This window comes from Loxodonta africana, chromosome 3, assembly GCF_030014295.1.
Source record: "Loxodonta africana isolate mLoxAfr1 chromosome 3, mLoxAfr1.hap2, whole genome shotgun sequence".
Lineage (NCBI taxonomy): Eukaryota > Metazoa > Chordata > Mammalia > Proboscidea > Elephantidae > Loxodonta > Loxodonta africana.
Genome location: NC_087344.1, coordinates 92,374,280 through 92,395,839, shown reverse-complemented (window position 1 = coordinate 92,395,839; position 21,560 = coordinate 92,374,280). Strand labels below are relative to the sequence as shown.

The 21,560-nt window shown below is 48.7% G+C and overlaps 1 protein-coding gene across 1 annotated transcript; it reads left to right on the top strand.

The window, feature by feature from the left end:
* The first annotated feature begins 2,025 nt into the window (after positions 1–2,025).
* CDCP2 (CUB domain containing protein 2) lies at positions 2,026–21,147 on the top strand. The gene is made up of 6 exons (XM_023549560.2): positions 2,026–2,104; positions 8,534–8,881; positions 11,843–12,178; positions 13,198–13,551; positions 17,470–17,648; positions 20,821–21,147. Exons 1-6 carry the CDS (start codon positions 2,026–2,028, stop codon positions 21,145–21,147), a joined length of 1,623 nt encoding a protein of 540 aa, XP_023405328.1.
* Positions 21,148–21,560: the final 413 nt, after the last annotated feature.

Here is a 21,560-nt window from a genome sequence, read left to right as displayed (position 1 = left end):
TTCTTCCTGGAACCAGCTGCCCAATAAACTACTTACCCTTGAATCCTTGTATCAGAATCAGCTTCTAGAGGAATTCAATCCAGGACAGTGGCTCAGGCTGAGCTTCGGTTTCCTCGTCTGTAAAATGGGGAATATAATACGTGCCTCTGAGAGTTGGGAGGATACAACCACAAGAGCCATGTGAGGCTGCTAGCACCAGGCTCAGTGCATTAGGGCTCCCTCCCTGCCCCCTCGACACACAGTAGTTGTTTAACAAAAGCTCCAGCACCCCCAGACTGCCTGGGTCAACTAGATCTCTCTTTTCCTGCCAATCAAGCCCCATAGGTAAGCCAATCCCTCAGGTCCCACCGTTCCTGACAGTTTTTCCTGAACACCTTTTGGGTGGCCTCCCTGTGCTGGCAGCAAAGGGCTCCCTGGGGACCTCTGGGCAAAAGGATGGCCAGAGGCACCATGTGGTCTGGCAAATGGACATCTGGGTTCCTCTGGGGTAAATAAAAATCATACTCATGACTATGCAGTGAGCCGGACACTGGCTAAGAATCCCGTAGAAGATCTCGTTAATCCTCATGGCAAACTGCAGGCTACTACTATTATTCCTATTTCCCAGTCGAGGAAGCTGGGCCTCAGAGAGGTTGGGTAACTTTCCCAAGTTCACACAGCCAGGCAGCTGTAGGACCAGGATTTAGGCGTCTTCGGTCAGAAACAGAGCCCAGGCCCCACTCTAGGAGGGCAGGAATGTGCCACATCTACCCCAGTCATGCTTATGCCTGGCATGGGCTGTGGGAAGAGAAAGCTTAGGAAATGAGTGTTGGGCTGAACTGAGCCAAATCAAAAGACCCCCAAGGAAATGGAAGGATCCATTCATTTTCTGTTGGACACAGAGCCCTTGAGGGCATTTCTGCAGCCCCAGCTCCTAGCACTGGGCCTGGCACATAGTGATGTTCAAACAAGGCTTGTGGGTCAATAAAGGAGGGAACATTTCATATTCCTGGCCAAAATTTACACTGCGGCCTAGATCCATTATTGCATTAAAACTCACAAAACCAGTTTCCATCCAGTCAGTTCCGACTCATGGCAACCCCATGTGTGTCAGAGTAGAACTGTGTTCATAGTTTTCAATGGCTGTGATCTTCTGGAAGTAGATCACCAACCCTTTGTTCTGAGGTACTTCTGGGTGGATTCAAACCATCGACGTTTCCGAATGCTGAACCATTTGTACCACCCAGGGACTACTATTTAAAAAAAAAAAGCCCATTGCCGTCAAGTCGATTTTGGCTCATAGCAACCCTATAGGACAGAGTAGAACTGCCCCATAGAGTTTTTAAGGAGCGCCTGGTGGATTCGAACTGCTGACCTTTTGGTTAGCTGCCATACCACTTAACCACTACCCCACCAGGGTTTCTGGGACTCCTATTAGGAGTTTCAAAACACAATTTTCTGATAGTTATCCCTGCTGCATTCTTCCATAAATAAGGATTATCCCTCGTCTGCTGTCCACACCCTGGGGGATGAGATCAGTCTGTAGCAACCACCTACTATATGCTTTAGCATATGTTATCACAGTTGATTTTTACAACAATTATGTAAGGCATTGTAAAATGGCCCCACTGGACAGATGAGAAGCCCAAGACCCAGAGGGGTTAGAGACTTATTCAAAGTAACCAGGCAAGTTAGATGCTGAACTGGAATTGAACCCAGAACTACCTGGCCCCATAAATCGTGACCTTTCCCCACCACCAAATTTCCTTTCAGGCCCAGGTGGCCCCCCTTCCCATCCAGTGTGGCCAGTGCAGATCTCAGAACGTGTAAACCCGGTGACACTGGATCCGTCACCTCAGGGTGGAGTGAAGGAAGCACCTGGATCAGCTTACTAATGCGAGGGGCGATGAATTATTCACACCGCCATTAACGTGGAGGCCCTTCAGCCTCACCTCCCTTTCCCCTGCTCCAGACCCCTGGGCCCGGGGACCCCTGGTCTCCGGCCTACCCTGAACTCTGAAGACCTGTGGAGGTCCTGGTGAGGAGATGGTGGCAGTGTTGGGATCCTGTTTGCTCCTGGCAGTGGCACTGCTGGGCCCAGGGCCCAGTGCTCAAGCCATGAAAGGTAGGAGCCCTTGGGGACAGGCAGGAATGGGAAGGACAGAGAGGAGGTGTGGGCAGGCTGCAGTCAGGGTCTCAGGGGGTTTCTATGTGGGAATTCAGAAGGCCGGAGGACCTTTTATGGGAGTTGGCTGAGTTGAGGATGCATTTGTTTCTGAAATCGGGTGAGGACAGTATTTATTGAGTGCCTACTATGTGCTGAGGGTTTACATGTACAATTGCATTTAATCTTCACGACGAAGTTTGAAATCCCCATTTTACAAATGAGGAAATTGAGGGCTAGAGAGGCCGAGTCATCTGTCCAAGGCTGTGTGGTTACCAAGGGGGAAAGGAATGGCTCAGAGAACTACCAAATTTACTGCTGGAAGGAGCCTTTACTGTCCTCCTGAGAACCTGCCCTACTTCCCTACTGCCAGCCCGGTGAAATCAAGGTCCTTCATCACCGCATTCGGTGTGCCCCAAGTGTTGGCTCCAATTTCTACATGGAATCAAGCCTCAGTTCTCTGTACTGCCTTGGGCATCCTGTGCTTTGACACCACCCTCAGAGTCTCGCCCAGTTGTCCCCTCTGCCTGGAAGCTCCCTTTTCTCTTTTCCCACATTCTTAGGTGGAAGGTAGAAATATCTGGCTCATCCTTCAAGGCTCAGTTCAAGTACCATCTCCTGCATGAAGCCTTCCACATCCCTCCAAAACCCTGGAATGCTCCCTCCCTGAGCTCCCTGAACCCCCTGCCTGCACGATCTGCAACAGGCTGCCCCACACTGATCCACCCTGTGAGCATTGTTTGCCTGTCTTCCTTTCCCTGAAAGGTAGGGCCATACCATTTCCCCCTTTTTCAAGGGGCCTTGCATGTACTTGGGGCTCCGTAAACAGCCAGCTTTTCTGGAGGCTAAAGTGGGATTCAGGGAAAACTCGTAACTTGCCAGCCACCTCATCCATGCAGAGATGGGGTGAGCACCCAGGGTCTCACCCTATACCTAGGTGGTGGGAGGAGCTACCAGGACATCATGGCCTTGGGGTGGCTCTCGGCGTCAGGGTGCCTGGCTGCATCCTGGAACAAAACCTTCACTTGTGGGCCTCTGGGAGTTCTGTTCCTATGCTCTCGCGGCTTTTCCTGCCCTGTGGGTGGACCCATTCCAGATCTGGGGGCCAGACTGGGGAAGGTGAGGTAGCGGGAGGAGACAAGGACAGGCACTGGACAGAATGTCCCCTCTGTCCTCCTGCCATAAAGGCACCAATCAGACACTGTCCCTGCCCCCTTCTGCCCCAGGTCCAGGCAGGGAGCCAATACTGTGATCTGGGGTGTCCATCTGTTCGGCCCTCGCACAGCCTTTATCTCATCAGTGCTCACAGCAACCCAGCAAGGGAAGGATCATTATTCCCATTTCACAGATGAATTACTGAGGCTCAGGGTGGCCAGGTGATCACGCCAGTTCCTTCCTAGCATGCTGTTCTACCTCCTCCCCCCATATCTTTCCATCTAATAACACTTTCTCTTTCTAGTCAAATGAAAATATCACATTTTCAGTGAAGCTCCTCCCTCCTTATAGCTACCGATGGCCCAACAAGATTGGCCTCCCTCTCTGGGCCCTAGAGCCCCCAGGTGGCTTTGGCCATAGCCCAATCACATTGCATGCCTTTGTCTCATTTGCCCAACTCCTTCCCCACCCTCCCAACTGTGAGCTTGCCAGGGCAGGAGCACATTCTGGATCAACACAGGCCCAGCACAGGGCACACACTGCCTGGAATATGTACTCTCTTACAAGGACTTTTACAAGGACTTTGGTCAAATGTACTCTTCAGGGTTCTTTTGGTTGCAAGTGACAGAAACTCAACCTGGATGAGTTTAAGGAAAAAGTGGAATTCGTTCATTCTGTAGCCAGGAAGGCAGAAGCTGGGCTCAGGGATGCTTGCAACCAGGGCAGCAAGGCTCCAGGGCCATTTGCATTTTTCACATGGTTCTTGCCCTCTGCTGTCAGGCTTTCTCCACGAGCCCTGAGCATGGCCCTGCCCAGGGCTCCCCTTCCCAGCCTAGGGGCCAGGAAGGAAAGGGCTCCCCTCCAGGCATTCCTGAGAAGGCCCCTGGCCTGGCCTGAAGCAAATGCACACCTGAGGCCAGTCACTGTAGTAGTAGTAGGGGGTGGGGGTAGGGGTAGGCCCCCCCAAAATCATGTGTCCCCCTCTCAGCAGGGGAGGAAGAGGGAGGGTTACTGCATGGAGGCAGAGGACGGCAGCAGAGCCTAAAAGAGGGAGTCTTTTTTTGCAAAATGTGGAGGAAGGGGTGTTGAGCAAACCAAAACAATAGATGTCAGTGACAGCAAGAAATTTCCCTTTCTCAGCTTCAGTTTTCCCATCTATAAAATGGAGGCAATAATACCTGCCCTGCCTATTTTGGGGGGCATTTGTGAGGATGGGAAACCCTGGTGGCGTAGTAGTTAAGAGCTATGAGTGCTAACCAAAAGGTCGGCAGTTCAAATCCACCAAGCACTCCTTGGAAATTCTATGGGGCAGTTCTACTCTACCCTGTAGGGATGCTATGAGTCGGAATCCACTTGATGGCAATGGGTTTGGTTTTTGTGAGGATGATATACACTGCGTATCTGCTTTGTGCCAGGTACTGTTCTACAGTAGATAATAAAAGACAAAAGTCCCTGCCCTCACAGAACTTACATTTTGGTGAGGAGAGACTGGTAATAAACCAAATAAATAAGGAAGATAAGCAGTATGTTAGGTGGTGATGAGTGCTATGAGAAAATGAGAGCAGAAAAGGTGTATGGGGGGTGGGGAGAGGGTTTCAACTGTGCACAGGGTGGTTGCGGCAAGCTCACTGAGAGTGACTGCCTTCCTCTCCTGGGGCTGCCATAACAAAGGGCCACTAAATGTGTGCCTTGGGAGAACAGAAATTTCTTGTCTCACAGCTCTGGAGGGTAGAAGTTCACATCATCTTGTTGGCAAGGCCACGTCCCTTCCAAAGTCTCTAAGGGAAGATCCTTTCTTGTCTCTCCCAGTTCTTGGTAGCCCCAGGCCCTCCTTAGCTTGTACATGCAGCTTCGCATGGCTGTCTTTCCTCCGTCTGTCTCTCTGTGTTTCTTTTATAGGACACCCACTCAGACTGGGTTAGGATCCACCCTACTCTGGTATGACCTCTTGCTAATTTAACTGATAACATCTTCAAAGACTATTTCCAAACTAGGTCACCTTCACTGGTACCAGGGGTTAGGACTTCAATATGTCTTTTTGGGGAACACAATTCAATCCATAATAGTAACCAAGAATGTGCTGGGTTTTTTGTTTTTTTTTTTTTACTTTAATTACGAAAAATTTCAAACATACACAAAGTAGAGAAAATAGCATAATGAATCTCTGTGTCTCCCTCAACCATCTTCAACAATTATCAACATCCTGTCTTTCTTATTTCTTCTATTCCACCGCATATGTATTCTGGGGTCATCTGAAAAAATTTAAAACCAATCTCTAGAATCATATAACACTTCGGGATAGATCTCTAACAGAAAAAGATGCTTTATATACAGAGAGCTGGTGGAGGCTCTGGCTTGGGTGCAGGCAGTGGTGCGGGTTGTGGCCCCAGCCATGTTCCAAGTTCAATGTCTACAGCAGACTGGGAGTCAGGGCCAGGGGGTCTCAATTTATACCAAAACAAACAAACAAAAAAAACACCAAACCAGTTGCTGTTGAGTTGATTCCAACTCATAGCGACCCTACAGGACAGAGTAGAACTGCCCCCATAGAGTTTCCAAGGAGCACCTAGTGGATTTGAACTGTCGACCTTTTTGGTCAACAACTATAGCTTTTAACTACTACACCACCAGAGTTTCCTCATTCCATACAGGAAAGGCAAAATAGATGCTTAATTTTTTTCCTTTCTATGTATTTTCTTTTTTTACTATTTATTTTTAAAATTAATTTATTATTTTGTTGTTTTTGAGAATATACACAGCGGGACGTACATCAGTTTAACAGTTTCTCCATGTACAATTCAGTGACATGGATTACATCCTTCAAGAGTTGTGCAACCATTCTCACCCTCCTTTTCTGACTTGTTCCTCCCCTTGACATAAATTCACTGCCCACTAAGGTTCCTATCTAATTTGTTGTGTTGCTGTTGTCTACTTCATCTCACGTAGATAGATCTCAAAAGAGCACAATGCTCAAAGCCAACCTTCTTTCCTAATTAAACTAAACTATTGTTTGATTTTAAGAAGACCTCAAGAGACGTTTTTGGTTTAAGGTGTGAAGATTATCTCAGGACAGTAGTCTCAAGAGTTCCTCCAGCCTCCGTGACTTCTACATACAGATTTTTGAAAACATGAGTTAGTATCCCAGGACCCTCTAAAGGTAGCCAATGAGTTTCTTTTAATTTCTTCTGGGTTTTCATTGTGAATTCATGAATTTTTATATATTTGATGTGTTTTAATCTGCTGTAATCTTTCTCAGGGCTCAAATTGACCATCTTTAGCCCGTGGGTGTCCCTTCACATAGGTTCCTGTGTCTTTTGGCACAATCCCAGTAGCTTTCAATCACTGCTTTCTAGGAGCCCTGGTGGCGCAGTGGCTAAGAGCGCAGCTGCTAACCAAAAGGTCGGCAGCTTGAATCCACCAGCTGCTCCTTGGAAGCCCTATGGGGCAGTTCTACTCTGTCCTACGCGGTCTCTATGAGATAGAATCAACTCGACAGCGACGAGTTTTTTGTTTAATTCTTTGCTTTCCAGTGTGACAAAACGTCTCAAGTGTTTATCTTGTGTGTTTCTTGTTCTAGACCTGATACCAGCCATTTCTCCAAAGAACCCTGGTTGGAAATGAGATTCCTGACCTAACCCCTAGGGTGGAAAATGCTACTGACTTAATCGTTACATCTAGGCCCTTTCAGTGGACAGAGCCAGGATATTAACATGTTTAGAAATAAAAAAACCTTAAGTTCATACAGATATTTTTAATTCAAATTGAAGATCACAAGGATTTTATATTCATGTTTTATATTTGTATCTCTTTTATAATGAGAATCTCGGTTTCTATTGACATTAATATATATAATCGCTTTATTCCAACATATATCATACTTGTAAAATAGTAATTTTTAATATTATTACTAATAGTAAGTCTACTGAACGTAGTTTAAGATTTCTTGGTGGTCCATTTTTCCTTAGGATATAGCCCCCTAGGGATGCACAGGTAAAATACCATGTTTCAAAGTCATTTGAAATCATTTTTCTCCATGTGGGTGTGCCTCCAACTCAATATGTTGTTGTTTTTGTTGGGTGCTATGAGTCCACTTTTGATTCATAGTGACTCCAGGTGACACAGTAGAGCTTCCCTTAGGGTTTTCTAGGCTGTAGTCTTTACGGGAGCAGATCACCAGGTCTTTCTCTCGTGGAGTGGCTGGTGGATTCCAATCACTGACCTTTTGGTTACCAGCCGAGCACTGAACTGTTGCACTACTAGGGATCCTTAAAAATAATTATGTTTGTTTCAGTTTGTTGGAGATTTTTAGGGGGCTCTTTTTTAAAAAGTCTTTTTAAATTATGTAAAATATTTTACATCATTAAAAAGTCAAAATTGTAAGACAAGTTACATTTAGAGAGGTCTAGTGATCTTCCTGTTCCCTTGCCTGTTTGCCCCTTTGCCCAACAGAACCATTTTTATTAGCTTCCTTCCATTGTTTTCTTTTTTGAAATGCAAGCAAATTTGTACACACAGGAATGTACTTTTTATGTTGTAATAGGTTGTGCACATTTTCACTGGGGAGGGGATTATCGTTATTAAATTTTAAATTTCTTACTGCATATATCTAGAAGCCCTGGTGGTGTCGTGGTTAAGAGCTACGGCTGCTAACCAAGAGGTCCACAGTTCACATCCACCAAAGGCTCCTTGGAAACCGTATGGGGCTGTTCTATTCTGTCCTATAGGGTCATTATGAATAAGAATCAACTCGATGGCAACAGTTTTTTTTTTTTTTTAATGCATATATGTAGGGCCTGACGTATAGTAGGTGTTTTATCTAAAATTACAAATCCACCCCTGGTACTTCGTATCCCTTTTTCTTGCTTTATTTTTCTCCATAGAAGTTATTATTACTTAATATACTTATCAGATTTACTTTCTGTCTTCTTCACTATCATGCAAGTTCCTTGAGAGCAGTAATTTTTATCTGCTTTTTTCCTGCTGTATCCCCAGCACCTAAAATAATGCCTAGCACTCAAACAATATTTGCTGAATGAATAAAAGAGTGCTTCGTAAGCATTTGAAGAATAAATAAGTAAACGAATGAATAATGAGCAAATGTATTGATGTAGGACCATGGTTTTACCCTCCCTCATCCCATCCCAAAGACCCAGCTTGTAGCTGGGCCCACCACCCTTGCCACACTTACCCAAGACCCCAGCGCTGACTCTGAACCATCTTTCCCTCTCACCCCAGGTGTCAAGTGTGGGGGTGTGCTCTCAGCACCTTCCGGAAACTTCTCCAGCCCCAACTTCCCCAGGCTCTACCCCTACAACATAGAGTGCAACTGGCTGATTGTGGTGGCTGAGGGATCCTCCGTGCTGCTCACTTTCCATGCCTTCGACCTGGAGTACCACGACACCTGCAGCTTCGACTTCCTAGAGATCTACAATGGGGCCTCTGGAGACAAGGGCAACCTGCTGGGGAGGTTCTGTGGCCAGGTGCCCCCGCCACCGTTCTCCTCCTCATGGCACGTCATGTTGGTCGTCTTCCACTCGGACAAGCATGTGGCCAGCCATGGCTTTTCTGCAGCCTACCAGAAAGGTCAAGGGAGGACTCGTGGTTGGAAAGGGTGGGCCTTGGTGGAGGTGGGTAGGGCCGCGGGCCAAGGGTAGATCTGTGGGTTCTCAGCATCTTGGCACGTTAGTTTGCTCTGTAACCTGGATGGTCCTGTTCTCATAGCTCACGGGGCAAAGGCAGCCCCAATGTTCATTACCACATCTTGGTAGTTGTGGGTTCTCACCTTCATGGCAGCATTCCCCACTTCTCCCTCCATCATTTCTGGAGCCCCAGAGGGTCTCGTTGTGCTCAGGAATGAGGACTCTCGTGCTGTCTACCTTTGCCCTTCTTATCCCATGTCACGGCATCTGGCCACACGAGGGGCACCACTATGCCACCGCTGCTGATGCCTTCTGAAGCACCCTACTGCTTCCCAGGCTCAGCAGACCCCCTCTATCCACCAAGTCCTTAGGAGTGGAAGGTACATAAGGGGCTAGGTGGAGCTGGTGGCCTTCCCTGAATGCACCTCTTTTACCATGGGTTCCTAAGCCTTCCCTCCGTGTCCTGGCTTGAAATCTGCATTGAGTCCAGGCTGGGAGCAGAGATTTTGCACTTTTTGCTTATTTCTTCTACTCACTCCTTGTCTTCAGGCTTCTGTGCACAGACTCAAACTTCCTCCCTTCTCCCTAAGTCAAAACCAAAGGCCCTATTAATGTCAACTTAAGCAAATAGACAACTGCAGAGACTCCTGTTGTGCCACAGGGCCCAACAGCAGTGATCCAGGCACTCTCTGATGGAACACCTGGTCCCTGCTGTATTTGTAACCAGCTGCCTTTCAGTAGGTGTTGATTCATGGTGACCCTATGTGTGTCAGAGTAGAATTGTGCTCCATAGGGCTTTCAATGGCCAATTTTTTGGAAGTTGATCACCAGGCTTTTCTTCTGAAGTGCCTCCGGGTGGACTCAAACCTCCAACCTTTTGGTTAGCAGCCAGGCACGTTAACCACTTGTACCACCCAAAAATGCAAGAATCATAAAAACCAAAAAACTCACAGCCATGGAGTTGATTCCAACTCATACCAACCCTGTAGGACAAAGCAGATCTGCCCCACAGGGTTTCCAAGGCTGCAGATCTTTACAGAAGCCGACGGCCATATTTTACTCCTGCGAAGTGGCTGGTGGGTTCGAACCACTGACCATTCAGTTAGCAGCCGAGCGCTTAACCACTACGCCATCAGGGCAAACATCATAGACAGATTTAATCATAGTTTTGGAATTTTAGACCGTTAGATTTTTAGAACGGTAGGATATCAAAGTCATAATACCATAGGCAATGTTTTCGAACTTTTTAAAAAACAGAGTATGCTTACGTTGAATAGAGCCTTATGTAGATCCCTGGTATATAAAAGAGATAAAGGCAGGGTTTTAGCGGTATATGTTGATTTTGTAAGTTCGTATTTTTAACATTTACTTATTATAAGCCAATCATTGAAAACGCAAGTCACGACTGGTGGCCTCCATTAAGTTAAATCTTTACATATAAGACACGTGGCTCTGGGTGCTGTCTTTTAATTACGTTAAAAAATGGTTTGAAAAATAAATGACTTGAAATAAGCAGAATAAAATTTGCCCCATATGCCTGCAGACGCCCAAGAGCCACCGTGGAGCCCTGAAGCACAGTTTGCAAGCCTCTGCTAAGGATGTTAGTTAGCACTGGCACAAAAAATAAATCTGAGGCCCAGAGAGGGAATGTGCCTGCTCAATGTCACACAGCTGGAGGGGACAGTGCTAGGACAAGAAGCCACGTCATTAGACGCCCAGGCCTGTGCTCCATCCACATAGCTAGGCCATGGGTGAGATCCTGGAGTCTTGGGAAATACACCGACTGTGCTTCTTCCTGCAGGTGACCTTGAGCCAGTCACAGCATTCATCCTCACCTGCCTTATGGTTGTGCGGGCTGTGCCAAGTTCCTAAGGGCTTTCACCAGCATCTTCTCGGACTGTGCACAAGTCTCAGCCCTGTGGTTTAGGCTTGGCAGGTCTTACAATTTCTAATATTCAGACGAGGCTCAGAGAGGCTGGGTTACTTGCCCAGAGTCACACAGCTAACAAAAGGCATAGCTAGGAAGACACCTGATTCCGACTTTAAGCTTGCCTCTACTTCATCAGACCCTCTCTCTAATTCTCATTTTCCTCATCTGTTAGGGAGGTGTGACACCATGCCTGATTCAGGCACCTTGGCCCTGTGCCCTCTGGGCTGGTAGGAGGCGGGCAGTGAAGGTCACAAGGATTAAGTGCCCAGGCTCTATAGTTAGTCTCCCTGGGTTCAAGTCCCACTCTCCCAGTTACCTGCTGGATGACCTGCTGTCAGGGCCTTGCCCATGTCCCTTGGGCCTTGCCATCTCAGTATGCTCCTGCCAACCTCCACAGCTCTGCCTGAGGGCTTTTTCTGAAGACAGAAGGTCACCCCTATGCCCCAGCAGCCCTTGACCTGGACTCTCAGGAGTTGGTGTATAAACATCCCAGCTGCCTCACTCCTAGGGTGATATAGCTCTGAGGTGTATGTTTCACACCTTAGCAGGGTTCACCACCCGTTGCCCACTTGCCATTGCCCTTTAGGGGAGACAGCACCTCCTCGTCACTGTCCCACTCCCTCACTCCCCACCTGGGGCTGCCTGCACCTCCCCATTAAACTCCTTGCGCTCAAATCCTTGCACCAAGGTCTGGCACCGGCCAAACCCTAACTCAGACAGGTAAGATATTTAACTTTTCTGTGCCTTTGTTTTCACACCTGTAAAATGGGAGAAACAACATTACACTCCTCCTAGGGTTACGGTAAAGGTTAAAAAAGATGGCCCATGTGCTAAGTGCTAGGCCTCAGTGAAGGGTAATGAGGTTCCCATGAGATAACTATGTGGGCAGCTGGTTGGGGGTCTCTGGTTCCCAAGGGAGGAGATTGGGGAGCTGTGGGGAGGGAGAAACATCAGTCTGAGTGAGCTCCCTTGCAGATGTCTGCGGTGGTGTCCTGACGGGCCTGTCAGGGGTCCTCACCAGCCCTGAGTACCCCAACAAGTACCCCAACAATGTGGAATGTCACTGGGTGATCCGGGCCACTGGCCCCGCCACCGTCAAGCTGGTGTTCATGGACTTCCAGGTGGAAGGCAACGAAGACTGCACCTATGACTACGTGGCCGTGTTCAGGGGGCCAGGTCCCGCCCACAGGCACCACTACTGTGGTAGCGCCAAGCCTCCCACCCTTGTGTCCCTGGACCACGAACTGCAGGTGATCTTCAAGTCTGACTTCAACATCGGAGGCCGGGGCTTCAAAGCCTACTACTTCTCCGGTAGGAGAGGCTGGAGCTACACCTGCTAGTCCCCCTGGGCATGCCGGGCTCCTGCCTCCCCACTATGCTTGCAGGGGTCACACTTTCCCACCTGGGAACCTTGCACTTTCTCTACTCTCTGCGTGGAGTGCTCTAGCACACCCTACCCTGCCTGGCCAATGCCAAGGCATAAGCATGTCACCTCCCCTGTGAAGACGTCCCTGATCCACTCAGACAGAATTAATACCTTCTGTCAACTCCTCACAGAAGCTTTTTCATAACACTGACCTAACGCTTATGATCACTTGTGTATGTGGTTTGCATGTCCATCTCCTCGTCCTGGGAGTTCCTTATGAGCTAATCTTTGTACCTGACACGTAGTAGGTACTCGATTAAAATTTGTAGAAATGAGTGAACCCTTGACGACTTCCCAGTCTAGTGAGGGAGATGGATAAGGAAACTGACAATGGGACAACCCATTGTGGTCTCTGCTATGTAACAGAAAGAATCATAGGTGACTTCCTGGAGGAGGAGAGACTGGAGCAGAGCCTTGAAAGAGCTAGCCAGAGGCTGAAGGAAGGGAACAGTGTTCCAAGCAGGGGAACAGCATGTACAAAGGCATGAAGCATAGAGAGGGTGTGGTGTGCTTGTAGTACTAGATGTTTGCTGAGGCTGGGATGTAGGAATGGATGAAGGGCAGTGAGGAAAGTGGGAAGGCTGGATTACAAACTACCTTGTTTGTCAAGCCCGGGAGTTTGGATTCAACTCTGAGGACAGGTGTTAAATATTATTTGAATTATTAACAGTGACCAGCACTCCCTGGGGATTGACAGTTGGAATGAAAGTCCCAGCCCTCAGCTGGTTTCAGTTTAAAGCAGGGTTTGGGATCAGCTAGTTGTCTGGTTTGCTGGCCATGGTGCCCACAGCTGGCAGGGACACCTTTAGGACCTCCTTAGCACCTGCTGCTGAAGCTGTAGCTGCAGAGGGTGACAGTCCCCAGCCTCCTCACCATTGCTCTGTCCACCCCCTCTCTGACCCAGGAGAATGCCAGGAGGTGTACACGTTCATGCGGGGCAACTTCTCCAGCCCACAGTACCCCAGCTCCTACCCCAACAACATCCGGTGCCACTGGATCATTCGCCTGCCTCCTGGCTACCGGGTCAAGGTCTTCTTCCTGGACCTGGACCTGGAGGAGCCCAACAGCCTGACCAGGACCTGTGACTTTGACCATCTGGTGGCCTTCGATGGGGCGAGCGAGGAGGCGCCCCTGCTGGGGAGTTGGTGTGGCCATCACCTACCTCCACCCATCACCTCCAGCCAGAACCAGCTCCTGCTCCTGCTGCACACGGATCGCAGCACCACCCGCAGGGGCTTCTCTGTGGCCTACATTGGAGGTCAGCTGGGGTTGAGGGTGTGGGCGCGCTGGTGGGGGAAGGTCAGGCACGGGTCCCAGATCTTTGCAGTCTCCTTCCTTATCCCACCAACTAGTCCTGACCCCCAGGAATGGTCCGCAGCCCCTTCTTGGCTGGCTAGACCACTGCCAAGGACTCCCCTGGGACCTTTGCTTATTCCATTGGGGCTTCTTTTTTCAGATCCCAGTTCCATAATCCTGAATTCCTCCCCTCTCCAGCTCAGTGCTGTCAACAGTTAAGCACTTGGCTATTAACTGAAAGGTTGGTGGTTCTTGTCCACTCAGAAGCGCCTTTCTCTGCCTTTGCCTTTGTCTTATTTATCTACAGCTGCTGTAAGAGAAATACTACAAGTGGGTGGTGGTTAAGAACAGGAATTTATTTTCTCCCAGTTTAGGAGGATAGAAGTTCAAATGCAGGCACTGGCTCTAGGGGAAGGCTCTCTATTGGCTCTGAGAGAAAATTCTTGTCTCAGCTTCTGTAGTCCCAGTGTCCCTCAGTTCCTTGGTGATCTTCACTTGGCATCCTTTGTACTTTCTCCTCTATCTAATCTGCTCTTTTTGTATCTCAGAAGTGATTAGGTTTAGGACATGCCCTATACCCACTGGCCCCACTAACATAACAAGGAAACCCTATTCCCAAATGGGCTTACATCCACAAGTATGTTGCTGTCGTTGTTGGGTGCCATTATCTGATTGACTCATAGCGACCCCATGTAACAGAGTAGAACGGCACTTCATAGGGTTTTCTAGGCTGTAATCTTTACCGGAGGAGCTGTGGTGGTGCAGTGGTTAAGCACTCGGTTGTTAACTGAAAGGTTGGCGGTTCGAACCCACCAGCTGCTCCACAGGAGAAAGATGAGGTAGTTTGCTTCCGTGAAGATTACAGCCTTGGAAAACCAATGGGGCAGTTCTACTCTGTCCTATAGAGTCACTATGAGTTTGATTCGACTCAGTGGGAAGTGGGCTTGGTGCAGATTGCCAGGTCTTTCTCCCATGGAGCCACTGGGTGAGTTCGAACCACTAACCTTTCGGTTAGCAGCCTGAGCTCTTAACCGTTGCCCCACCAGGGCCCCTTTCCACAGGTATAGGAGTTAGGATTTCAACACATATTTTTGCGGGGGAACAATTCAATCCATGACATCTTTCTTGAGTGGCTGGGCAGGGCCCAGGGGAGGGGAGCCCAGGGCTGAGCTCAGACAGATCAAGGCCACATGCAACGCTGCCATTTACTGGCTGTGACCCGGCAAGACGGCTCATGTAAAAAAGGGGCTGAGAAGTTGCCTAGACAGGTGGTTGTGAAGCTGAAATGAGGTAATGCAGGTCATAGTGCGTGGCTCCAAGGACATTATTGCTGGGGGTGGCTTTGTTTCCCTCACATGCCTCAGGCCTGTCGGGCAGCGGAAAGGCGTTTCCTCTTTCCTCATCCACTCACAAGAGGAGTTTGAGGCCTCAGCAATGGGGCGGGGAGATTAGAGCTGCAGTGAACTACCCCGTAACCAGTTGCCGTCAAGTCAATTCCTACTCATGGTGACCCCACGTGTGTCAGAGTAGAACTGTGCTCCGTAGGATTTTCAGTGGCTGATTTTTTGGAAGTAGATCGCTAGACTTTTCTTCTGAGGTGCCTCTGAGTGGACTCAAACCTCCAGCCTTTGTTATCAGCTGAGCACGTTAAACAAATCTAGTGGCAGAGGGATGACCGTGGGCCTCAGTCAGCTCCTTCATAAATTGGGGAAGAGAGCTGGAGGACACCCACGGCCCCTCTGCAGGGCAACCCCCTTCTCTGAGTCTGCGTCGTGGACCCGGGAGCACTGGAAAGAACTCTGAAGAGCCAGTCTCCATCGGGCTAGTTGGCCTGTCATTTTCTCTCTCCAGGTCTCAGTGTTTCCACCTGTAGAACGAGGACATTGGCTGAATGATCTTCAGAGTCCCTTTGGCTCTGTCTGATTTCCTAGCCCAGGTCCTCTCCTTGCTCTGTGTTATTTTGGACCAGCCCCTTCCCGTCTTTGTCTCCAGAGACTGAGGGTAGAGACGGCTCTAGCTTGAATTCTGTGTCAGGGGCTTCAGAGCAGAAGCCTCTGCCCCCATCTCCCCCCCACCCCACTACCACCTCCCTGCTCAGATCCCAGTGGGAGCCCAGGGTCAGACAGGGGCGCTCATGCCGCGAGGCTCCAGCTGTAACCTGGGTTGCAGGCGGCCTTCCCGCTGGGAGGGCGGCCTCAGCATCAATCAGGGGTGACACACAGTTCAGCGCCACCACCATCATCATGGGAGACAGTGGGCCCATAAATCCCCGACTGCCCAGACACCAGAAGCTGAAATATGTCTGAGGCATTTCCCGTAGAGGGGTTGAGAGTTCCAGGCCTCTGCCGCTCAGCTCTCTCCTTTTCCCTTCATCCAGTCACCCCCCTTTCCTCCCTGCCCCCTACCCATCCCCAAACACACACACACACACACTACACACATGTGCTCACCTCAACACTTAAAGTCACACTCACAGCCCCTGGCCGGGAGTGCGCAGGGACAGCCAAATAGAGCGGAGAGATCACAGACTTTGGAACCCTCTAGACGCAAAGGTCGAAATTCTAGCTTGGTGACCACAAACACTACCACCTCTCAGAGCTTCCAAAACCATGAAATGGGCTTACCCCACAGGGTCAGTGCAGGGAGGGAAAGTGAAGCCTTCCCTCAGCACCCTTTTAAAAATCACAACTCCACCCCCGCCCCATCTGCTCTCCCTGTCTTTCTCCTTTGCTTGATTTTCCTCCAGAACACTCTGACTCTTAGATATATATATATATATATAATTTATTTTATTGTTGCTGTTGTTGAGAATGTGCACAGCAAAACATACACCAATTTAACAGTTTCTTTACATGTACAGTTCAGTGACGCTGATTACATTCTTCAAGTTGTGCAACCATCCTCACCCTCCTTTTTGGAATTTTTCCTCCCCCATTAACATAAACTCACTGCCCCCTCAGGTTCCTGGCTAACCTTTCGAGTTGCTGTTGTCCATTTGATCCTATATAGAAGGTTCTTAAAAGAGCATAATGCTCAAAGCAGACATTCTTTACTAGTTAAGCTAAACTATTTGGTTTTAAGAAGACTTCAGGGGATATTTTTGGTTTAGGCTTAAAGATTATCTCAAGGCAATAGTTTCAGGGGTTCATCCAGCCTCCACAGCTCCAAAAATTCCCTAAGTATGTGTGAAATCCTCTTTTGTGTTTTCTCCCTTCTGATCAGGATTCTTCTCTAGAACCTTTGATTGAAATGTTCAATAATGATAACCAGGCACTCTTCAGTTCTGCTGGTCTCATGGCAAAGGAGGCAGGTGTTTGTGGAGGCAATTAACCACACATTCCATTTGCTTCTCCTATTTCTGACCTTCCTTCCTCTGACATTTATTACCCCCTCCCCCAACTAGAATGTGAGCTCCATGAGGACAGGGGTTTTTGTTTTTTGTTTTTTCCTTATTTCTGTCCCTGTGGCACTTAGAACAGTGCCTACACATAGTAGGCGATCAATAAATATTTGTTAAACAATTGAATGAACAAATGATCGAATGAATTACCTGGCACATGATGAAGTGATCAGCAAAGAATAGCTTTTATTATAATCAGGAATATTCACTTATTCATTCTGTCAGTCACTCATTTTGCATTCCTGCATCTGCCAAGATCTGTGCTGGGCTCAGAGGATGCCTGCCCCTGGGGAGCTCACAGTCCGATGGAGTTAAATGGAACAACATATGTAAAATATCCCACACTGTGCCCTGTAAGGACTGCATGAGAGCCTTCCGTACTCTGGACCTGGTTTCCCCGTCCACCACCCTGGGGCAGTGGGGAGGGTGGAGGTGAGGCTGCCTGCCCCTAGGCCTCCAGCTCCTCCTTCCCATTCCCAGTGGTGCCCATGAACGTGAGTTGCTCCCGAACGGACTTCCAGATTCTGATCTCGGCACAGACACTGGCCCCACTGGAACGGACCAAGGTCTACCTTGGCAGCCGGAGCTGTGCTGCCCAGGAAGTTGGCAGCAACTTCAGGATCCAGGCCCGCTTTGACACCTGCGGCACTGAGTCTCAGGTAGGGACTGGGGGAGTGGGGTCAGGAATAAGGGAGGGGCTCTGACCCCTGCTGAAAGACACCTGCCATTGCTGAAAGCTTCCTGGCTTTGGTGACTACCCAAGGCTGGGTGCAGAACTCAGCCCCTCTTTGCTTTACCTCAATCCACTTTCTCAGCATAGATGCAATGAAGAACTCAAATAGGGCAGACAGAAGAGGGAGGTCCCACTGCATACCCCAGCAACAACCTAAAATCCTCCCTTGGCCGTTCCTCTAGCAAGGCTCTACTGGCTGGGCCACCACCAGAGGTCTTCCTTGTGGTTCCTCCCCTTCTCCTTCAGAGCTCCTGGGGACACCGCAGCTCTCAACCCTTTATTACACAGAGTTGTTTGAGCCCAGCTTGCCTCCTGCCTGCCCCTCCCCCAGCATTGAGATCCAAATCCACCCTTGAGGAAAACAAAAGGGCCTTTCAAGTAACAGAATCCACTTCTCTCAAAAGGCCGGGAGGGTTAATAATGAATTTTTTCTATTATCCTTGTATTTTGGAGGCCATGAACCCAGGCTCAGGGCCCTCAGAGAGTCACTGGGCAGTGGCCCAGGCACCCAGGATGTTTGTACTCTTAGGGACATGTCAGGAAGGGAGGTGGAGTCAGAAGGAACAGTGACCTCCATCTGAGAGACTCCCGAGCCTGGGCAAAAGTCATGTGCCTTCCAGCAACCTCCCACCAACATTAGCCAATTGTATGCCCTTGGTGCCTCTAGCCCTACTCTCTGCCTTCCCAGCTTCCTGGAAGTCAGTATCTTTTTGACCTGAGAAGATGAGAAAGTAGAGGGATTAATCCTAGTTGCTAAGATATTCCACCCTCACGCCCACTCCATGCCCTAAGTGCCCCCAGGATTTTCTTTGGGACAAAACCACATTCCTAAGAGACATGAAATGATGGAGACAAAGAATCCCAGAAGCAGGGAATCATGAAATCCTAGACACAAGAACTCAAAGACATTCAGAATTGCAGAGTCTCAGAACCATCACCAGAACTCAGAATCACAGAATCATAGAATCATTGAGTCAATATCTTAGAAACAGCATTTGAGAAACTTAGGTTCATAGATTCTTAGTGTAACCCTTATAAATCCTAGACCTATGAGGACCAATCTCTGCATAGAGTTGCTTTCAAAGAAGCATAGCTCGAATAGTCAAAAGCAATAAAAAAAAAAGTCATTCCAACCTTTACCTGCATCTCTTAAAAAAACATTACAGACTTGATTTCATAACTATCAACATCATACCTTGTCTGGTCTTTTCTTTCCTCTTCAAGTCTCTCACTCATCAAAAACCCCTAAAATTTTCCCCCACCCCCTACCTATGTGATTTTTTTCCTCCCTTCTCTATAGATTCACTTTGTCCCTTCCACTAACTCCTTTTCCACTTTCAGGTCTTGTCTTTCTTTCTTTGCCCAGTGCCTGATTCTGTATCACAAAAATTCAGGAGACAAGTCCTCCTCAGAGGGTGGGGTGGCAGGCAGGCTGAGGGCACATGGAATCAGAGCCTTTTGGAAGCCCAGAGTTGGACGAGACCCACAATGTCACCTACTCCTGCACTCTCCTGAGTTGTGACTCCCCTTCACCCTTAACAAAGGAGTCACTCAGTGTCCAGTGATGGGTACTTCCTACTTCTCAAGGGTTCTGGCTCCTGTATTAGGCTGCTTCAGTTTTTAGAAGCACCACCTCAGAAGTGCCACCTGCTTGACCAGGGCAGTTTGGGCAGCCTGAAGGGTGTAATGGTGGCTGCAGATTTGGGATGGGTGGGGAGAGCAGCCCTATATCACTGCAGCCTCCCTCCCCAGACCACACCAAGTGGCCCATCATAATGCTGTCCCTCAGTCCCTGGCCCCACCACCCCACAATCTCAGGGTGACTAGATTCCTACCCCCCTCACCCGTGGGGATGTGGAGGGCAACAGTGTGTCAGACTCCCACATCTAGCTGCTCAATTACTCTTCCCAAGCCTATGGTGATGCTGCTGGTGTGACCAGGGATTTAATAGCAGGACACCTGGTGTGAACATAATTGGGAGAAAAGATTCTAGAAGGAAGGTGACACAACACGAGGGACAGAGCTTCTAACTAGGAGGCAGGAGACCTGGCATCTGGACTTAGCTCTGAACAAGTTATTGCCCTTGCTGGGCCTCCGTAGTGACATCTGTAAAATCGCTGAGGAAGGGGGATTGGACTCTATGCTCTGAAAAGTCCCCTTTCGTTTCACATTCTTTGGTCTAAGTGAGGCATGATGGCTCCAAGCACAGTTAAGAGTCGGATAGATCTGGGTGAGAATATGGTCTCTGGCACTAGTGTGCTGTCTGATCTCAGACAAGTGATTTAACCTCTGGGCCTCAGTTTCTGCATTTGTAGAATGGGAGTATGGATAGTACCAGTTAGAGAGGGTTGTTGTGAGAATTAAATAAGATAATGCATTTAAAATATAGAGTCTGTGAAACTTGGCAGAGGTACCTGGAGGGCAGAGTTTCTACTCAACTACAGACCTAAGGTTGGCAGTTCAAACCCACCCAGAGGCACCATGGAAGAAAGGCCTGGCAATCTGCTTTTGTAAAGAGTACAGCTAAGAGAACTCTATGGAGCAGTTCTACTCTGTAACACATGGGGTCGCCATGAGTCTGAATCCCCTCAATGACAATGGTTTTTTTTTTTTTGGTAGAACTTGGCAAATGTCCCCAAAATGTGAGCTGTTATTGTCCTTGTTACTATCTTTCATAGACCCCATCTCTTTAAAGCCAGAGAAAACTTCAGCCCAGCAAATCTGATACTATTCTTCCAGACATCTCACCCTCATTCAAAAAAAGAAAAAAGTTGCTGCTGAGTTGATTCTGACTCATGGTGAGCCCACATGTGTCGAGGTAGAACTGCTCCGTAGGAGTTTAATAGCTAATTTTCTCGGCAATACGTAGCCAGGACTTTAGTTGAGCATATTAACCATTTGTCCTACCCAGGGATTGCTCTCACCCCCTTTTACAGACGGGGACACTGAGGCTCAGAGTGGGAAGCGAGTCATTGGCTGAGCTGGGACTAGAAGGTTCCTGGGGCTCTACTCCCTTGGGACTGAGTCCCAAGTATCTGGGGGAAGAGGGTCAGCCCAGGCTCCTCCAGGTGTGACTGAATGCTCTTGTGACCCCACAGAGAAGGAACAACACTTCAGTGATTGTCAACATTCTGTACATTGACTTCTCGGATGGTGAACAGGATGACATCCATGAGTATGAAGTCCTCTGTGAGCCACGGCGCAAGGAGGCTTCTGTCCACCTGCTCTCTGGCTCCGACTGGCTTGGGCCCTATGCTGCCACCGCTGAGCACCTTCAGGAAGCGCCACCTAGGGCTGAGGCGGAGGCACTGGAAGGCCCAGTGGCTGTGGTGGCCCAGGACACCAGTGACATTGTCTTCCTGGGCCTTTGCATCCTGGCGGGAGTCCTCATGGTCATTGCCATTGTGGTCCTGATGCTGCTGTGAGCAGGCAGGATAGGGACCTGGCATGTGGCCTCCCTAGGAGACAGCTTGGGGACCCTACAACAGGGTAGGATGGAGCCTTGCTGACTTTTTGGTGACCTTGGGCAACTCACTGCCCCTCTCTAAGCCTCAGTTTCCACAGGACTGCCGTTCTGTCCTGCCTACTTCGCAGGCTGGTGTGAGGCTCACAGAAGAGCATGAACGGATAAGAGCTTTGTATACTATAGCATGTCATGTATGCAATTGTTGTCATTGTTATTAATTTTAAGGTATTCTACTGCAGAAGAGAACTCTCTGTTTGTGTTACTTGTCAATTTCTGATAGTTATAGTCACTGAGGACAGTGTGGATAAAACTGACTCATTCTGGAACTTGTATGAGGGCTTCACCAATAAGGGCACCTCTTATATTTCCAAC

Excerpts from the sequence above, each read along its gene's own strand:
- CDCP2 (XM_023549560.2), top strand. The coding sequence starts at position 2,026 with ATGGTGGCAGTGTTGGGATCCTGTTTGCTCCTGGCAGTGGCACTGCTG. Across the intron at positions 8,882-11,842 it reads TTCTGCAGCCTACCAGAAAG|ATGTCTGCGGTGGTGTCCTG; the intron begins GTCAAGGGAGGA and ends GCTCCCTTGCAG. Across the intron at positions 13,552-17,469 it reads CTCTGTGGCCTACATTGGAG|TGGTGCCCATGAACGTGAGT; the intron begins GTCAGCTGGGGT and ends TCCCATTCCCAG.